This window comes from Hippoglossus hippoglossus, chromosome 24 (genome assembly GCF_009819705.1).
Source record: "Hippoglossus hippoglossus isolate fHipHip1 chromosome 24, fHipHip1.pri, whole genome shotgun sequence".
In the NCBI taxonomy this organism is placed as follows: domain Eukaryota; kingdom Metazoa; phylum Chordata; class Actinopteri; order Pleuronectiformes; family Pleuronectidae; genus Hippoglossus; species Hippoglossus hippoglossus.
The window spans coordinates 12,533,327-12,549,750 of record NC_047174.1 but is presented as its reverse complement, the minus strand read 5'-3'; the positions used below and the strand labels follow the sequence as shown (position 1 = coordinate 12,549,750).

General features: G+C 41.5%; 1 protein-coding gene across 1 annotated transcript in view; it reads right to left on the bottom strand.

Moving 5' to 3' along the window:
- Nucleotides 1-346: 346 nt before the first annotated feature.
- The window catches only part of syndig1l (synapse differentiation inducing 1-like), a 38,085-nt gene continuing 22,007 nt past the window's right edge, over nucleotides 347-16,424 (bottom strand). Inside the window, exons 3-4 of the mRNA XM_034580181.1 lie at nucleotides 10,359-10,496; nucleotides 347-1,602 (exon numbers count right to left, since the gene is read on the bottom strand). Of these exons, the coding sequence (XP_034436072.1) occupies nucleotides 1,444-1,602; nucleotides 10,359-10,496 (297 nt within the window). The 3' untranslated portion in view covers nucleotides 347-1,443. The remainder of the gene's footprint in view (nucleotides 1,603-10,358; nucleotides 10,497-16,424) is intronic.

Genomic DNA, 16,424 nt, shown 5'->3' with positions numbered 1-16,424 from the left:
AGTGAGGAATATGGGGAAAAGTATTGCGCGAAATATGAGCCCCTTCACGGGGCTGATCAATTTTAATTCAAGCTCTTTTTTATGATCTGACGAAAAAGCTCTAAATCCTCTCAGTCATGCGTAGCAGGGTACCGCCGGCATAAGTAGAGTCATGCAAAGAATAATTTATCACAGCTACATTCAAAGCTGTCAGACTGCCGACACTTTGTTTATATGCGCGGCCCCCGAGGATATGTGAGGCCGCCTTTTAATGACACCATCTACCTGATTTACAGTAGGCCTTCCACGCCCACTGTGACTGGCTGATGCTTCGCTTCATGCCATGTTACCAGAGGCAGCATTTTTTTTTTTGTGACACCGGAAGGCAGTTTCCCCCCCTGGAATTTCTGACCATCTGTCCGACCTCACATCAGTGATTTACTTCCGAGACCGTAAATGAAGATTCCTTTCAAATTAGACCAATCAAGGTGACTTTGGACAGCAGGCGACATAAAAACGACAAACGTAAAAAACAAAGCACAGTTTTGCATGTATGTAGGCAAACTATATCGGGCACAAACAGCTTTTGTTGGACTTCAGGGCACATGTTGAACGGATGGACGTCGTCGTCTTCAAGGTAAAATACGGGTCTGCGGCTCCGTTGAGATTCTTGTGACTCATGCCAGTGCATATGGTTCAGTAAGAAAACAGCCTCTGATCCTGGCTGAATGTGATCTCTCTTTTTTTTTTTTCAACCCTCTCAGACTTTTATTCCTTATAGATGGAAACTATTATCAGTAGTTCTGTATTTTTTTTTTCTCTTTAGGGATGAAAGCCCTCCTTTGTCATGATGCATGTTGCCACTTTTTTTTTTTCTTCCACTTAGAGACAGTCAGACTTAGAAGTTGATGGGGGCCGACTATGGTCTATTAAAGACAGTCCTGGTTGGCAAAGTGAGATAAGAGGGGACAGGACTCCAGTTTTAACAGCAGCTCAATAACAATAACATCGAGTTGACTGATTTTTGTGTCTTTAATAATTGCCTCAGTCGAGGGACTTATTGTCTCAGTCTTGTCACTGAAACGTATCTGTAGGGCGACTTAGACGTTCGCAACCAGCCAGAAAGTGGATGAAGCCAAAAGAGGTTGAAGTCAATGGGATGCAAACTGGGCTCCAATACTTCCATTACTCACAACACCCCATTTAACAGACAAAACTTTGACTATCCCCAATTCCCCCTCTTCTTACCCTCCATCTTGACCTCTCCCCAGTCACTGTGGCTAATATTGGCTGACAGAGAGCCTGTAGGGAGAGAGGGGCTGGAAAGAACGGAAAGGAAGAAAAAAAAACGTACATCCTCGGAAAACTTTCCTTGAAAGTCCGCAGGAGCAATGCAGTTCCCCAGAGGGCGTTGTTCTCTTCCTGGGCTCCCCGGAGGTGCGTGGAGAGAAGCCGCGTCTGCTGCTATATGTGTCCTGGTTTCGAAAGGTAGGCGATGAGAGCTACCACCACCCCCACATACACACCAGTGCCTATAGTGATGGAGAGGGCGGCGAGGAACAGAGCGCGTCGGGAGGCGATGTTGGCCATGGGGAAGTCACCTTTGTTCACCGCCTTGGAGGTCTGGAGGAGAGGAATGGTGAGAGAGAGAAGAAGAGTCAGACACAGTTTGGATGGACCCCGAGAGAACAGACAACCTCACTTTTCAAGAGCACCATAATTACAGAAGCTGTTATTTCTGTGGCTGTGTAGGAGAGAAAAAAAAAGGGAATTGAACGGGAGGATGGGCCCATTGACCGAGCGGCTCAGCGTTGCCCTGGAGAGCTCACCATGCCTGGCAGCACCGAAAAATGGCAATTAGTGTGAAAATGTCAAGAACTGTATGTTATGATCATCTCAGCCAAGCGCACGGAATCATGAACGACACACGAGCAGAGCACATTCATCATAATTTGTCATTGAAAAAAAACAAACTCCACAAAGAGAGGCAAAAAAGAAGGCAACAAATTTAAAGTATTGACATGAGTTCTATTGTTTGCTTTGCTGTGTGTATTTCAAGTAAAAACAGAAGCAGGTTCTTTATGAATCCATTTTGCTTTATTGCACGCAGGACTTGTTTTTTTTACCATTGCCATGAGTCAGTTACCATGTATTTAAGGTTATAGTGCATCTTTACAGTGCACTATAGGCACATTTAGGTCCTCTCTGTGGCGTTGTGCTATCTTCTCAAATAAAAAGTCCTCCACTACTATAATATGACCACAGTGTATAACAATTGAAATCTTAATTGTTAAACAGCAGCTCATTGAAAACTATATAATATAAGACAATTTCCCTCAATAAAGACTTATTTAAATAATTTATTCTACCGTGCGCATGAAATTGACTGGTGTTACAATTATTTGGGCTGTATAGAATTTGTAATCTTCGAAACAAAACACTTTCTGTTGTTTTTAGTCATCTTCTGAACCGAGCATCACATCGAAAACAACCATCGCATCGAGCTCATCACCAGCACCACAGTCACCGTGTTCTCCTCTTCATGTCCGTGGCCCTTTGCCCTGACATCGCTCTCTCCTCTGATGACTCTCGAGTGGCCGGTGCTTCAAAAAGGCACCCGAGAGCCACAGCGCGCCCAACCACAGAGCCAATCAATACGTGACAAGAAAAACAGGAACAAATACTGGAATGCATTATTCAGTATTTTGTTGTATTCCGAGATAGTTAATTCATAAGTAATTGATTAAACGCGTAATGTGTTGCTTTCAAAACAATTACGAGAGACTGAGTTTGTGTGACATTGTGAAGTAGCGTGGGATCAGGGAGTTGTTTGTATCACCGGTGCCGTCATTGCAGCCATTTGCCTTCGGTAATGATTCTTTTAGTGAGGGTCATTATCAGCGGAGGATTCCTCCTCGCCAAGATAAACAGTGCAGGTGATTAAAACCAGTAAAAAACGGAGGAAAGACCTTCCACATTAAAAACCTGTGTCTCTCTTCCGTCGTTTTAAAGGGGCCATAAGAGTCAAGCACTAACTTTTGTTGTTGGAAACATTTCCGATTATAAAAGTACCCTCAACAAAATATTGAAATAGGTCTTATCGTGTTTTTAGATTTCAATGCAGAAAACTTGCCAGTTGTGCTTTTAACAGATCATTATAAGTGATAACTGGATTCAAACCATTTAGTATTAATTAGAAATAGAGTACTTGCATGACTTATTGATGACAAGAGTAATCAATTAATCATATGTAATTTTTTTTACTTAATCTAACAAATTATTTATAGCTGCATAAATCATTTTTTTAATATCCAGCTGATATGAAGTTGAAGACATTAGCTTCCAATTGGACTTTTGTGTTTGGCAATTTGACAAATATATTGATCAATATTAATAATTATTGGTGTGTCCGGTTAATACTATTGATGAGGGATTCAACGTGTTTGTTAGACCACACGAATACACACAATAATAACAGCGAATGTAAACAGAACTCATATATTTTATAGTTCAAGGTGTTTATTCAGTTTAGGATTGAACCACAAATAAATCAAATGACCATTTTCTACAGCCCTAATTAGGTTTTTTAATCAATAGCTTGTTGCTCTCCTCAAGAACATTGTTTGTGCCATAAGGCAACAGCAACAAGGCTTTTAACTAAAAATAAGAGTGCCACACATATCGTACAATACAAACTCAGTAAAGACTGGAAAGGCAGGTGGGCGTGACTGCCGCTGGGATTTGAACTAATGAGCTTGCCTGCTAGAACTAGTAGTTTGGGAACGGAGACTTTGGCTTTGTGTATTCTCAGTGGGATTACACCTTTTCAAACGGCGGAGAAGCTTTATTGTGTTTCCTGTCTTCCTCGGCACAGATCGTTGCAGCGTATTCTGTGATGGTACATTTCCAAATAACTGATGTTGTGTGAACTCTTTTTGCAACAATTTTCGTTGTCTTATGTGGACGTCTGACTCTTCTCAGAATGTGTGTTGCTTCAGTCATACGTGTCAGCTCTGTGAGGATATTGCTAGAGCCTGATTTAAAAGTCATCGTGCAGATGACTTTGCAGAAAACAGCTGCCTGTTGACGCTGAAGAACAGAAACAGATTAGTGAGCCAAAATAGTTAAGTCACAGGCTATAAAACCAAAACACTGAGCTGAAAATGGTATAATGGGATAATATATAGAGTTTATATGACAGGTAGTCAGTAGCTGGGATAAAAACATTCATTAGAGCACTTTCAAATCATTTGCCGCTTCAGTGAAATCTCAAAGGTGATCAATGAACAAAACCACAAAAATACATTTAAGATATTTTAAACAGAAATAACAACAGTTTGGAGCATTTCAGTGACGCTGAAATGAGTCATGGCTTCTTGTCCTTGCTCTTTATATAAATCCACACAACCTGGGTAACCGAAATAAGTAGTTATCTTGAAAAATGTGATGATAAATAGTGGTTTGTTGTGTTCATCCGGTCCATTGTCGCTGTGTTTACAAAGCTCTTGCTATCTTACTATTTGAATGGACTTGCTTTCTATGAAAAAACACAGAGGGAAGAGAAGAGAAAGGCCTCTTTTGATTTCTTGCTTTCATTTACATCAGAGGTCAGAACCCCAGCAGAAATTACACACGACGGCAGAAAGTCTAACCGTGGCATTGTCTGGGCTTTGTATTGGCTTTTCCATTTTTCACCCTCCTTCCCCTAAACTAATTTCTGCTCTGTTTTATTCCAGAAGTCGTCACATATTAATCTTTTGATTTATCTTTTTTTCCACTCGATGAGATTCAGTGGTCAACAGTTCACCATGTTGCTAAATCCCAGTCGTAATTTGTTGTGCCTTTAACACAATGCATCCATCAGGCTATTGTGCTGATTGTATGGCAGTGTGATTTGAAAAGAAGAGGCTGTGCGTTTGCGTGAAATTACATTGATTGTTATGCCGGAGCCGTTCTCATAATGATGGAGCTGATTTGTGTGCGTGAGATAAAGCTGGCATCAGGGTCACTTCCTCCAACTCCGAAACCTTGGTCATCTAATAAAAGCCCTATTCATTTATTTAATCCCAACTGAGGTGGAGAGGGATTGTGACTGTTAGTTAGAGGCAGCGTCCAAGCACCGGAGAAAGAAATCCTTGTTTTGACCTTCACCTTTGCTTACAAGCTCTCAGAAAAATGGATGAAAGTAGCTCAATAGAGGTTTTTCTTTTGCAGGATGCCTGACCCCACTCATCACAGAAGAGTGATAAGCTCTGTTTCTTAAATATTACAGCTTTTGACTGTGCTGCCTATGAGAGTAAGTATTAATTTAAAAATTAGGCATAGAGTTAATGACGTCTGATCTACTGAGTGTGCCACATGGCTTTTATAGCACTGCCATACAAGCCAGTAGCCAGATTTCGGCAGGTTCGGCTTTTAATGCTATTGCGATTAAAAGGCTCGAACACCTGAAGACGGCGAGATACAATTGAAGACTATCATTATTATTTCCACTACAACAACAACCAGTCTTACAGATTTCAAACGATAAACTCTCTGTCTCTCCGAGGGCAAAACCTTATTCAGAAGTTCTTTGTTCATGGTGTTATTCATTCTGATCAATAGAACTCAACACAATAGAAGATCTGAATTAGGTTGGTGTACCTTAGGGATCAGTCCTTGGCCCCTTTGCTTTTTCTATCCATCTTGTATATGTATTGCATTTGTATATACAGTGTTCAAGATGATACAAAGCAGTATGTGACCTTCTTGTAAAGCCAAATGACCTTTTCCAACTCCATTTAGAAGCATATAATAAAGTTGTTAGGCCAGCCATATACGGCCATTCATTTTTAAAAAATAAGACGTTCCAGCCTTTTGTCAAGGCAAATTGGAACACAGCATGTTTTCATCTTATTCTCATCTTAGAATAAAGTCTTCAAAACAGGCCACAAATACACAGCACACCAGTACACAGTTAATAAACACTGCACGGTACAACTATTGTGTATAAGGCCTTACATGGACTTGCACCACCCTCTTCAATCTTTGGAACTTTATCTCCTTGTTGTCTTGAAATGAAATGGTGTAATGGTGAATAATGGATGGATGGTTGGTGGGTGCGGTGCGCTCATGCTCTCTTCGAAGCACCAGCCTTGTATAATGTACTATATATATATATATATATATATATATATATATTTATCAATGTGAGTATGTTTCCTTGAATCCCCTTGAGAGGAAAATGGTTCGAAAGATTATTCTTATCTCCACAACCTTGACAGAATGACTGAAATTTGGTGTCATAGAAAATCCAGATAACATCTCCTACTTAGCTGCATGGAGCCTCATACTGAGATTTGCTCTCTGAAGTCAATTCAGCATCGTTAACAGGTTTTTCTTCCAAATACACAACGCCCACAGCCCGGAACCACTCTCCTTCTCTCCCTCCCCCTCTCTGTGTCTGTCTTGTGCAGACACACAAATGCAAATACATAACGGTTTCACAACTCCTCATTCATTTTCCTCCATTACGATGACTTGTGCGCCATAAGATAACTTTAGAGGAGTCTGATTTGCATAATCATGACGGGAATCGCTGCTGCTGCTCCTCATCTCTGCACTCTCCAGCGCAGATGTCTCAGAGCTGAGAGAAACATTTATCAGCATCTCCAAACAAAACACTCACCCTATTAGTGGCAGTAATTGAAACTCAATTCCGTTTCCCAATCAAATGCTCAAAGCTAATTTTCCCCAGATATTCATGGTATTCTAGTCATTATCGTTTGCGGCTGTGCGTGTGTGTGTGTGTGTGGGCGGTTAATGCTGGATCCTTTAACTGTGCAGCACTTTTTACCACAAAAACGTTGCGCAGTATTAAAGTTGTAGTCTTTGGCAAATAGGATACGAACCATTTAAAGCGAATGAATGCACGTGTGTGTCTTTGTGTGTACGTTCGTGAGCTGTGACGCTCTCGCCAAATTCCTCTCCTTGGGAAGCCATTCCGTTCTCTCTCTGTTTGACTAAGCTTGACCTTCCAGTGGGACAAAGACACTATTGATCTGCTGTCTACAGACTCTATTACACTTGCTAACCTGTTTGTTTGTAAATGCCCTCGGAGTAAGTGGTGAAGCTGATGTGCAATCATTTCCAAAAATGTTCTTCTTGGCTCATCAAGCTGCCCTTGTCAAATCCCATAATGCCTCTGCTTACACTGCCCCACGCAGGCAGAGAGCAGTAACTACAAGAAATGCGAAGTTGATAGGAAAGGGTTTGAAGCAACAAGTCCTAAATATCCGTTGCAGTGCCCCTGTTGTGGACCGGTCATGGATAAAATTGTTATCAGTTTCAAATGGGAAGTGAACCGTGTCGTCCATGCTTTCACATCCTGTTGTTTACGGCCTGATAACAAGTAGCTGAGAAGAAAAAAACTGCACCTTAGAGTTCGACTTGTAATTCTGAGCCATCATCACTGGCTATTACATCAAAACATGTATCAGTGTTCACACTAAACTAATCAGTTCAGGTGATTTAAAATGAGCTGTACACTTTGTTTGTGTCTGCCTTCACTAGTTAATGAGCTGCTATGAAACCAAAATGAAAAAAACATTAGAGAGAAGAGGCCTAAATGTGTGGTGTATATCCTGTTTAGGCAATTCAAACTTTTTAAATTATTATCCTGCCCTTTCATAATGTTGTCATCATGATGAGTGACTCCCTTCACATGATGTTCCTTTTGGTTACTGGCATTTACTTTGTAAATACAAAATTACTCTGGTAGAATACGAGCAAAAATATAGCCCACATAAAACATTTAGAAAGAATATAAGCTATTAAACTGAAAGATAATTAGCCTTTAAACATTAAGTGAAACAGGCTTTCACCTTCATAATGTGTAAAGCCCGCTAGCATATTACCATTAGCATATCCTGTCGCTCTACAAACACATTACTTAACACAGAAAACGTTTCGTACCTTAAATGAACTTTAAACTGTGTAACTGACTCTGCAACATGACGTCTTTCACACTTTATGATTGGTTAATACAAATAAGCTTTAGATTATGTCTGTGATACTATAGGTTGCAAAACCTGAAGACCATATGACATCATTTTCTGAATTCATAGTGATGTCATGATGATATCCTTTCAATCTTATGTGCCAATCATATATTTTGGATCTAAGTAAACTTAATGCCATGTCCACAGTAGTATAGGATGCCGAGATAGTGGGAAAAATCCATCTTTGAACTATGCCTGTCATTTCGGACTTCTTTGTGATTTATTCCTGGTTATCATATGACATAATACGATGAGGAATACATTTCTGATCAATATAAGCTTTATATTGTCAATCATTTGTGAAAATATCTTAGAAAATGTGCCTTTCAGACCACAGTTTTGTTCACTGTGACCTTGACCTTTGACCGATCAGCTCTAAACGTTAATGTGGAGATATCTTCCAAAGTAATATTACAACCAAGTTTGATGAAAAGTTGTCCTTTAGTTTTTCAGGTATTCTGTATACATACACAAAAAGATCGGGGTGAAAATAGTTCCCTGCTTGCATGGCTATGCAGATAGGCTCGTTAATTTATTAAGAAATAAAACACACCAGATAAAAAAAATGTTGCTCACTTTAAAGAACATGGTAGAATAATGTATCTGAATTCAACTTGTAACTCCATCACCAGTTCCTGCTATTTTTTAAATAAGTGTCAAATCAAATCTCACACTTTACCACATTTTACCTGCATTTTGTCCAAAGACACATATATTGTTCTCTCAGGACAAACCGAAGTTTAGATCATTCCAGCTCCTGATAAGGGATGTACAATATCTCGTGTTGGCTCCTACAGAATTAATTCATTCAGTCGGAGGGGTTTCCTGAACAATCGAATGAAATGAAGACCACTGAAGTGGTTTATTGAGCTATAAAATGAAGCGATCCCAGACTCCCACCATATCTTCTCCTGACAGCTCTTCTGGACGGAACCTTCTGACGGCACTTTCCCTAAACACAGCCATCACTTCCCCATAATTACCCAGGAAGAATCAAATTAGCTTCTGACAAGATAATTCACTGACTGGCTTCATCTGCCTTGGACTGCTCGTGCCCACAGATAAGACAGCTAAATGCTCAAGCTTTTGAAGAGATTCAAGAGTCAAAGGCAGAGCAATTTACTGAAAAGCTCATCCGTCTGTAACATGTGAGTGTCCCTTTAAACATACACTATACATGTGTGTGTGTGTGTGTGAAGGCCTTTTAACGGATTTTGCCTTTTCATGTTGCTTTGAGGCAGAATTGATTAGCAGCGAGAAAAAAGGGCAGATCCCGGCGCTTTTTGTTTCCTCTAGAATTGAAAAGGGAAAGAAAGCCGTGTAGGAATCCATTAGACGACCATTATGTGCAGTTTGCCGATGTTATTTGTTGAGAACATATCGGCAAAAGCTTCAGAATCAACAGTGTTGTCTCGTCGGCTCGACACATCTTTTTATACGTTATGTCCTCCCTCTGCATGCTGCTCCACCCCTCATTTGCACGCTCCCAAGATTTCCGCATTGGTTTTGAAAATGTTCGAGCGGAGAAATCTCCTGCTGCATATGTGAAAGGAGAAAGAAAGCCCAGACGCCGTTGTGCAGGTATTCTGCAGAGTTCGCGTCTGAAACTGGCTAAAGTTAAGAAATAGGCCCAGAAAGAAAGCTCCTTTTTATGCATGCAACAAAAAACACATCAGGAAGACAATCAGAAATAAAATCGTGCCTTCATGCATTTCTTATCTCTGTGTAAACTGCAGCTCAAACAGGTCAGTTTCATGTGTCTGAGAGCTCATCGGCTTTTAATACGTCGCCACACCTGTGATAGGGTTCATCTCCAATCCCCTTGAAATCCCCAGTAGTGCAAAGGGGGCTTCTCTCATCTGAGTATTTCAGACACCTCCTTTGTTGGAATTTACAGACCGAGCCTTGAGAGTGATTTATGTACTCTCCCCAAAGCCGCTTCTCAGCCTGTTTACAGAACATCAAGCAGCCATTATAGATTGGCCTTGAGTTATTGATGGGCACCTCGGTAAAAAGTGTCCTTGCGTCGGTGGAAAGCAAGTCAGCTGTCAGGCTCTTTTTTTCTTTCTTTTTTAAAATGTGTAATAGTCCTTAATCTTGAGGGTGATGAGTCATTCAAGGAGCTGGATGTGTGTGCGTGTGCTTGCATGTCGACAGATTCAGGGAAACGTGTCCGCGTGCACGTGGGCAGTTGCACCTGCTTCACGTTAGACGTCGAAAAACAGATGCTGCATGATTCATGTGTGTGGGTGTCAGACGACATCATTGGAGGCTATATATATTATGTATACTGTGTGTGTGTGTGTGTGTGTGTGTGTGTGTGTGTGTGTGTGTCTTTACCCCCTGCGAGAAGTAAAATGCTGCAATCCCCAGAGGCCAGAAACAGCAGAGCATGGAGAAGATGGCCAGGCCGAGATGATCTCGTGGCGGGACGACGATGAAGTTGTCCTCGCTCTCGCTGTCGCTGGAGCAGTCCGTCTGCACAGAGAACACAGAGTCAGGTCCCAACACACAACACACAACTCGTTTTGTGGCCCTGTACACGAAAGCAATCACAGTTCATGTGAGGTGATGTCGCAAGTAGACAACATCAAGTCAACAAAAAACATCACTCAAAATTCTGCAGTTTGAGTCTGATCGAGCCATACACCGTTCTTCCGAAATGTGAAATACCCTGTTAATAATGTAGTACAACATAAAAAATAAATAAAGTATCAGTTCTTTGTAAGAACCTGAATTGTTCACCCCTTATTCCATCACTTCACATGTTATTCCCCAGTACCTGCATAAACCTATGTAAAGCGTTTCCAAATCCATCTACCAGCACCTTCAATACTTAAGCGTTATATCATTTTTTGTTTGATCATATACAAATTCTAGTGTATCATTAGTTTTAATCTTCATATTTAGTATCTTTGCATTTTCATATTTTCACATTTATTATACAGACATGAGAGTAATATCAAGGTGAATAGCCTTATTTTCATAAATGTCAAATTATTCATTTTAGGCACGTGTTCACGATGCTATTCCCCAATTAAAAATAGTGTTCACTGCATTCAATTTGGGATGTATCACTTCTAACAGCTTTTGCATTGGTAAAATTCCATTTTTAAATCAAATCAAAGGTACAGGCCTCTCGTGGTTATTTAGAAATGTGACCAACATTTTATATATTCAGATTGATTCCTCCTCTGAACCTTTTCTCAAAAGTGTCAAGGAGATTCAGGGATTATTACAGGAGGAGGAACAGCTACACATTCCAATGAACTGCGATAAATCAAATGACACTTTTTTTGTCGGAGACGGGCAATTTGACAAGAAGCAGTTTGCAGAATATACGGTTATACGGTTGGGACGTGTAAAAACAACACCGCTGCTGCCTGCTCACTGCTGTGTTGGCCTCCCTGCTGACAGTGTAGAGCACATCCTGCTGCTGACACTGGTTACAGCACATTGCACTACGCTTCATTGTTATTCCTGAGCATCATTAGATTGCTGAGATCCTAAAGGTGTGCAGGTGTAACTGGAGACAGGTAACTACACTGCATGTACCACAGTGAATTGCATTGCATCACATTCTCCTGTATCAACTGCATTGCGTTGAATCTGATCATGTCAAATTGCGTTGCATTGTAATAGAGGTTGAATCATATTGGATCAGGAGATGCTTCCTATGCATTGGATCATTGTTAATGCATCGAGATGTGTGTGACAGACGTGCACATCGCTCATTAAAATCAATTACAACTTCAGAAAACACCCTGATCCATTATACAAACACTTACATTGTTCATACTGTGCAGTTGACTGTTGTAATTCCTCCTTCCATCATTGTGTCATATCCCGCAGCCCCCCCTTTGGACCAATTATAGTCAGAGGTAAACCCTGTTCTTTCAGTGAGGCTTGTATATTTAGAAAAATTTGATTTAGTGATGTACTGATACTGATACCAGCATCGGAAATGCTCCCAATGCTTGGAAAATGCCAGGTGGGGCATTGCTAAGTACGAAATCCATGTAAGAATCCGATCGCTTTCCCGGAAATCGCTTCTTCGTCGCCACTCCAGATCAGCAGTTGCACTGTGCTGCCACTGGGAGGTGCTGCTTTTAGAGCGGAGAACAAAAAGCGATGCCAGTGTAGCGTTAGCCAGAGCAAGAGAGTCCCGCTGGAAAGTCCCACAAGTAAAACACTGAGTATGCAAGACTTCAGTTTCAAGCTATTTAAAGGAAGTAATTGTGTTTTGTCAGATTTATTTATTAGTGGTTTCTTTTTCAGTTATGACTGTGAAACTCGATAAAAGAAGTGCTACGGCATTCATTCACTCAATGTATTTGTTTTTCAAAATTAACCTGAGGCCCTACAACAATAACGGCAAACAGCACTTCGATACAGCGTTAGTGGCATATAACTGTTAAAACAATTATATTATGTAATATAGAATATTTATTTTTTCTAAATCCACTGGTATCAGATTGGTGCGTTGTATTACCGAAAAAAATGGTATCGCAACATCTCATTGGTGATCTGCAGACAAAACAGGTGGATTGGAGCAGATGGAAAAATAAAAGAAAAAGTTTTTTCGAGAGTGACGAGCTTTGTTCAGGTTGATGTGATTTTCAAGGCGAGTGGGCGGGGGAGCGAATCTGTATTCACTGAAAGAGAAAAAGGCATTTGTGTAATGGGAAACAAAACACAGAGGAGTTGGCTGCATGCAGGATCATTTGGTTCCACGTAATGTCACAGCTCGTATTCATGGACTTTTTGGTGATGGACCATTTGTTTCTCATTAGTTTTGAAATATGCAGATTCCTACAGTTTGGCATCTAAACAACAAAAGGCATTAGGAAGAAGCCACGGTTGAAAGTGCACTTCATTTCAGACGTGAAATAGTTATGAATCAAACACACCTCCTCCCTCAAGCTTTATGAAACTATTTCACGCTCCACGCAACATTCCTCACATGGATCTGCGACGCCTCCAGCGAAAGAGATGCTCGTACATCTGCAGTCACTCGAAGGGGATACAGATGCTCAGTCCTGGTCCACAGCTGAGCATTTCAGCATTTGTAAAAAACATTTTGGCCACGTCAACTCCTAAAACGCTTGTTTAAAGTTGATCTTTCCCGACGACAAAGGAAGGATCAGGGATAGTGATTTATTTTCCCTCTGTGTCTGCGATGAAAAGAAGCTGCAGATTGAGGTCACGCGTTTCTACACGAGCAATTAAGCTGCATCCTTCAGACATCATCCTGTTTGAAGGATGATCCGGCACGAGGGCGGAACATGAAAAATGAATGCAAAAAAAAAAGAAGAATCAAGGCTAACAATATAGTGTTGTGTCGAAGAAAATGAATTCAATATTAAATTGAATATTTCATCAGAGATGAGGGGGGGGGGGGGGGGGGGGGGAGGAATCGAACGATGGGGACATGGAATGAAACTGGAACACACAGTATATTAATCAAATTTAGACAGCGATGCAATCTGATGAAGGGAATGTCTCGACCACCCTTTTCTTCCTGCAAGATGTGGCAGCTTGTCACCGTGGCCATTGTCAGACACCTCACACATGCAGAACGCAGCAGGAGGTTGTCCGACTAAGACGTGTCCACAACACCGGGAACACTTCCAGGATGCTCGGGCGAGGGGTGGCGTCTGGGTAGAGCACGCAGGAGGAAGGAAATTAATAAATTCCTCTGGGGAAATCAAGTTCTCAAGTTTGAAGCATCGGCGTCGGCCCTCGTCACCAACGGCTCTCAGGTCTCGCTGGCTTAAATTGACATCTCAGTTGGCGTCTTCTACACGTATGGCACCTTTTTTTTTCATCCCGAGATATTTGCAAGCAGCAGCTGCCAGGTCCCGGCTCTAGAATAGTGCTCGGAAAACGTTACTGCATGTCGGACAGCATCTTAAGTAATCCTTCATTTTGTAGGTATTTTTAATGGGATTTACATTTACAATAATCCCTACAGAATGTAAATCGTTTATTAATGACCCAGACAATCACGTTGATGGAATTTTTTTTTCCAGTGCAGCATTGAAAAAGCTCATCTCCAGCTGTGATGGATGAGTAGGCAATATGTGGACAATATCACACACAATAACATAATATCACGTACTGTAACATAAGATATGTGCATGTGTTCCTATCGCTGTGGTAAACCTACTGAAATGGGACTTTTATTTCACATACACACAGATAACAGTTCTTATCCTTATCTAAGCAGATACAGGAACATTCTTTACACTATTTGTTTTAGTCTTGCAGCGGAGCTCGTGACTTCCCTTTCTCTGCACTGAAACGTCTCGACAAATTGTTTCCCTTTTATAACTTTTAAAACTACTCATGGGGTTCATTGTAAACCTGCAGTGAACAATAGTGAGATGACAGGAAATGAAGAAGAAAAATGAGGAACAAGCCAGGAACGCTGCAGCTAATGGTCTGCGCTGGAACCTCCGAGGCCACCGGGGGCATCCTGAGCTTCCTGAAGTTTACCTCACTACACTACTTGTTTTATATAAGCATAGAAAGATTACTGGAATCATTTAAATTAGTGGCATCTTAAAACAAAAGCATGTCTTGCATGAATAATTTCAATAAACAAGGGTATTAAGGACTCTTTTAAAAACCTTTCGTTTTGGTTCAGTAAAGACAGAGTGCACCTCTGTTGTTTTTGCTTTGTATTAAAAAGTGAAATTAATGGAGCCAGGTGAGAGTGTTGGGAATGCATTTGCTCGGAGGTGTGAAACAGTTTTCAATTAATTCTAATAACACACACACCCTTAAAGCCATGTTGATTGATGATGGGGATTAGTGGCTGTGTGGTTGAAATGTGTTGGGGGCTCTGCCCACTAATGGCAGTGGAAACACTGGATTAATTTTCTCCAAAAATAGACCTTTGGAAGATAAAACAAGTAAATTAAAGTCCAAATGAGACCGTGCGAGCAAAACCTGTCCAATTTGTCTGTGCACTCAAAGACAATGCCCCTCTGTTGTTCTTCTGCGAGCACAAGCCCCCTCGTCAAGATGATCGATATATTTTCATTCTCTTCACAATGCAGCACCGAGGCGGAAAAAAGGTCATAACACATGAGCACATAATGCAGCCTACGTTCTGCATAATGTCATTCTGGCGTCATGGCCTGAAGCAAGAGCTGCACTGCAATCTCTGCAGAGCCAGCCCCGCTCGGCTCCGTGCCTTTGAGCTCACTGACAATATCTGCACAGCCTCCTGGCTGTTTGGAGAACGAAAACACACACCATCCGGGGATCCTCGCCGTTTGGTCGGCCTCAGTCACCAGGGAAGGGAGGAAGAGGAGTCGAGAGAGGCAGAGGAAGTCAGTCAAGCGGGAGAACAATGAGGTCGGGTGGAGTCGGCGCACACCTGCGGACGGGGCGGCGTGTACGGGAAGCTGCATGCGGACCTGGCATGTGCGGGGAGGTCGTTAATCATGAACCTTTGGAATGGTTGTAGGAGATCCAGAGGAAGAGAGGCCACCGATCCGTTTGCAGTGTGATTACAGTTCTCTTTTATTTTTCCTGAAATCTGTGTAATTGAATACAATTCTCAGGAACCTGTTTTTATAAGTTGAAGGTTAAAATAACTACTCCATCACTCAGTGACTTCTGCCTTTCATTCAAAATAAACAGAATTTTGTTTTCCAGGTTTTCTAGCCCTCTTTTAATGAGCATGCTGCAGGCGGTGGTGGTTGGTGTGTGTTTGTGTGTGCGTGCACGCTCACGTGCATTGTCATTCATTTACCACCTCCCCTGTACTTGCAAGTCCTAATGACTATGCATGCTGCTGCTGCTGCTAGCCATTCTCAGATATGTCTTGTGGGGCGTAAATCCTGTCAACACGAGGCAACAGGCTGACAGGTAACGAAAAGCTAATGGATGGTTTCACCACTCTGCCATGACAGCGTAACCAAGAGGAGGGCTGGTGTAATTTATCAGTTGCCAAATTGCCTCCACAACGTACAGGATTGTGCCCCCGGCCCAGTTTTTTACGCCCTGTCCTCCGTCCTCCCGACCCAAGTGTTCTTTCTACCTGCTTTCATGTCGAGTGGATGTCTCATAGCGGGACTCCTGTGTGCACTTGGAAGGCTGGTAATCATCTGAAGATGGTGTGTGGGTGGACATGAATTTTAATGTATGTTTGGTTTGAGCTGCCCTGCTGTATACAAAGTGTCTCACATTATTAGATGGTCCTTTCATTTGTGATGCGCGAACCCATACTTCAAAGCACGTCTACGAATTGAGTTTCTGTAGACATTGCATGGTGATGATTCCTGTTCATTATTTACACATGGCAGGAAAATAAAGGCACATCAACCTAATATTCTATAAAGCCCCTTTTTCCTCTAGTCAATAAACCCACTAACATCTGGGTCATGTCCACAA